General features: G+C 46.2%; 1 protein-coding gene across 1 annotated transcript; it reads left to right on the forward strand.

The window, feature by feature from the left end:
* Positions 1 to 14: 14 nt before the first annotated feature.
* LOC118746412 lies at positions 15 to 2,295 on the forward strand (the record flags this gene model as incomplete). The annotated part of the gene is given in 1 exon segment (XM_036480269.1): positions 15 to 2,295. A coding segment is annotated over 1 exon segment (1,802 nt), but the record flags the coding sequence as incomplete, so codon positions are not given.
* Between the last annotated feature and the right edge of the window lie 1,248 nt (positions 2,296 to 3,543).

The raw sequence follows: 3,543 nt of genomic DNA on the forward strand, positions 1-3,543 counted from the left end.
AAAAAAAGGAAATTATTAGTTAGTATACGACATACAATCCGTTCATCCAACCAAACGGGTCTGGCTATATGTGACCTCCTACCAAAACAGTGACTTGTTTAGGTGGAGCCCACACAAATTCAATGGCATCTGCATAGGAACGGGGGAGCAGGTGGTCAGACACCGACCATACCCCACCGATGGCATAGTCGGATAGAAGTAGTCCAGGCTAGAAGCATCGCCATTAAACAAATCCTTTTTGTTTGCAAGTCAGAGAAGTGTACGTTACAAGGTTTAGTTTGACAGTAGATTCAGTTGGCCTATACTTATATATAATTTTTTTTCTTCTTCAAGTCCGAATCGCTTAAAGCAATAAGTGCTTGGAATGCAAAGAGACGTTGTGACCGCAAATGTCCAAACAATTGTGTAGCATAACGCGATAGATCTTCAAAAGAAATAAATAAATAATCCACCGACATTTTTAGTTACAGAAAGAGCATACGCTCCCACAGGAATGATAAGGTCTGCTCCAATCACGACTATAAATTCAAAAAAAAAAAAAAAAAATAATAATAATAATAATAATTTGAAACCCCGAAGTCATCTGAACCTCCCGCATGTAAATCAGACGGGTTTAAAGAACAAAAAGAGTAAATTGAGGGCTATAGGTAAAGATATCACGCGGATGAAAGGTGTGTCCATCCCATACAAGACGCGCTCTAAAACTAGAAACGCTGCCATGCATTCAGCGAATGTGCCAAACCCTAAAGCGCCATGCGCAAACGACCCAGCGTTTATAGATCTCTCGGATCGAATTGGGGGCGGTAATGTTGGGGCAAGTGGTGGAGATATTAGGCAGGGAGACTCCAATAATTTGCCAGGGAATCAAGATCGCATTACAGGGGCGGCCCCAAAACAACATAAAGAGTTGCAAATAACCCACTCAGTGGGAGTGCCAACACCCACCTTGACCTTTCCCCATCCTCCGTCCACTAACAATAGCGACGCCAACCTGGTGTCCTCAAACAGTTTAACCAACGCGAGAGATTTTCGCAACGAGTTAGCGCCGGTTTTAAAGGAAATGGTGGCTGAGGTAAAAAACACTCTCTTAAAAGAGATGCGCGAGAGCTTGCCCGGTTTGAGCAGAACGACAGGTGCAGAAATAGAATCGTCAAGGTTCGGTAATAGATCGCGAAATCGGAACAACAAAAGAGCAAGACACAACTCCAGTATCGATTCGTTTAATTCCGGACGCTCAGGAGAACTACATAGAAACAACAATATTAATCAAAACCATACAAACAGAAATAATTACGGTGCAATGTCCCATTCGGCTGCGTATGCATGCGCCTTCGCGGAGCCACCACCACCTCGCCAACCGCCAATAGCAGGTGCAGGGATTCCAGCAGCTGTCTCCGAAGTCGCTCGTCCGGCATCTGGAAGAGAAAACAACAAGGAAATTAGTAAATCGGAAATCAATATCGAAAAATGGGGCATAAATTATCAGGGTCATCGCGATTCTATGTCTATCGAGGATTTTTTGTTCCGTTTAGAGTACTTAAAAGAGCAATACGTGTGTTCGTGGGGCGAGATATTACGCGATTTCCATCGGCTATTGGGCGGAGAGGCGCGTGAGTGGTACTGGCTGTATATCCGTTCCCACGGTAAGGTCGACTGGCCCAGTTTACAATTTGCGCTCAGACGCCAATTCGCATCACAACGAACCGACTTTGAAATCCTGAGAGAATTAACGGAGCGGAAGCAAAGGCCAGGGGAGACCATCGACGAATATTTTCATGTGGTTGGTACACTGCGCGCGCGCCTTAGGAATCCCATCGCTGAATACGAGATAATAAGGTTAGTGAAAGGCAACTTGCGCGAATCCCTGGCCAAGATAGTTTACCCGATTTCGGCATACTCTCTGGAACAGCTCAGGCTAGAATGCCAAGAGGTAGAACGATGTTTTCCGCGTCGGGAACGCGTGATTTCTAGTAACTTTGGGCAACGCGCACAGCATGTAAATGAAATCGCTTCACTCGAAGACGATGAGCGTTTTACTCCCGGTGATGAGGGTCAAGTCACCGTGGAGGAAATACGCCATCAACGCTCAGCTAAGCCACCAGTCGGGCGCAAAAAGGTGTCATGCTGGAACTGTGGTGCCGAAGGCCACTTTTTCACCGAATGCATGTCGCTTCAACGTCGAATTTTTTGTTTCAAGTGCGGAAAGTTGGATGTGATAACACCTAAGTGTCCAACGTGTAATCCTGCGGGAAACTCAGTACGGAACGCGATTACGACGGGGGAATCGCGCTCCACTCAAACCCCGCACGATTAGACGCCTCTACGAATACACAAGCAGGCGATGAGTTGAGCCGTGCTGCAAACTTATCTGAAACCAAAACGAAAAATATTATTTCTAGTAAAACAGTAAATAAGGGAAACATAGCAATAACAAGTAATGGGAGTAGGCCATCTTACGAAGATAGACTAAGGAACTATCTCGAAACGCGCCGACGAATTTTCGCGGTTAGTGCCCTAATGGGACGCCGAGGAGTGTCGCGAAGAATACAAAAGACCCGTGAAAGATTCCAACAGCGGAAAACACTGCGGCAAAAAGTCGTAGCGTCGATAAGAAACGCGGATCAACAGGATCCGCGCGTTTACGCAGACATAGAAATAAAAGGGGTATTGACACGCGGCTTATTAGACACTGGGGCGTCCGTAAGCATTCTGGGCCGGGGCTGTCGCGAGTTCGCGGAAGAGATAGGCGCGCCAATCGAACATTACTTTTCTTGTGTAAAAACCGCAGGCGGTCGCGCGCACAATGTGCTAGGCAAGCTCACCATACCTGTGAAATATAAAAACTTAGAACAGAACATTACATTTTTTTTTATGCCCATACCTAGAGCAAAAGATTTACCTTGGGGTGGACTTCTGGCGCGCTTTCCGTTTGGCCCCAGAAGTGATATCCGTGAATGAAATTGATTTGACCAAGTTAGAACAAGAGATGGTGTCCGAAGAAGACAGGAATGAGCGGCGCGTGTTGCATAGCCTTTCGGCAGACCAAAAAGAACGCTTGGAGCTGGTGGTGAGTGGTTTTAAAACTTACGAAAATCACGGATTGGGACGTACTCAGTTGGAAAAGCACTCTATAAAGTTGGTCGATGAGGCAGTACCCATAAAAGACCGCCACTATCCATTGTCTCCGGCGATGCAAGCAATCGTGTATGCTGAAGTCGACAAGATGGTAGAATTGGGTGTGATCGAAGAAAGTGAAAGCCCGTGGAGCAATCGTACGACAATCGTCCGTAAACCCGGAAAGAATCGCTTCTGCCTGGATGCGCGTAAACTAAATGCCGTGACTGTAAAATACGCATATCCATTACAAAACATCGAGGGCATACTCAGCCGAATAGATGACACCCATTTCATAAGCAGCGTCGACTTAAAATACGCCTTTTGGCAAATTGAGCTGGAGGAGAGTTGCAAACCATATACGGCGTTTACAGTGCCGGGACGACCACTGTACCAATTCGTAACAATGCCGTTCGGATTATGCAATGC

Source organism: Rhagoletis pomonella, unplaced genomic scaffold (genome assembly GCF_013731165.1).
Source record: "Rhagoletis pomonella isolate Grant_MI unplaced genomic scaffold, Rhpom_1.0 Rhpom_scaffold_00001, whole genome shotgun sequence".
Lineage (NCBI taxonomy): Eukaryota > Metazoa > Arthropoda > Insecta > Diptera > Tephritidae > Rhagoletis > Rhagoletis pomonella.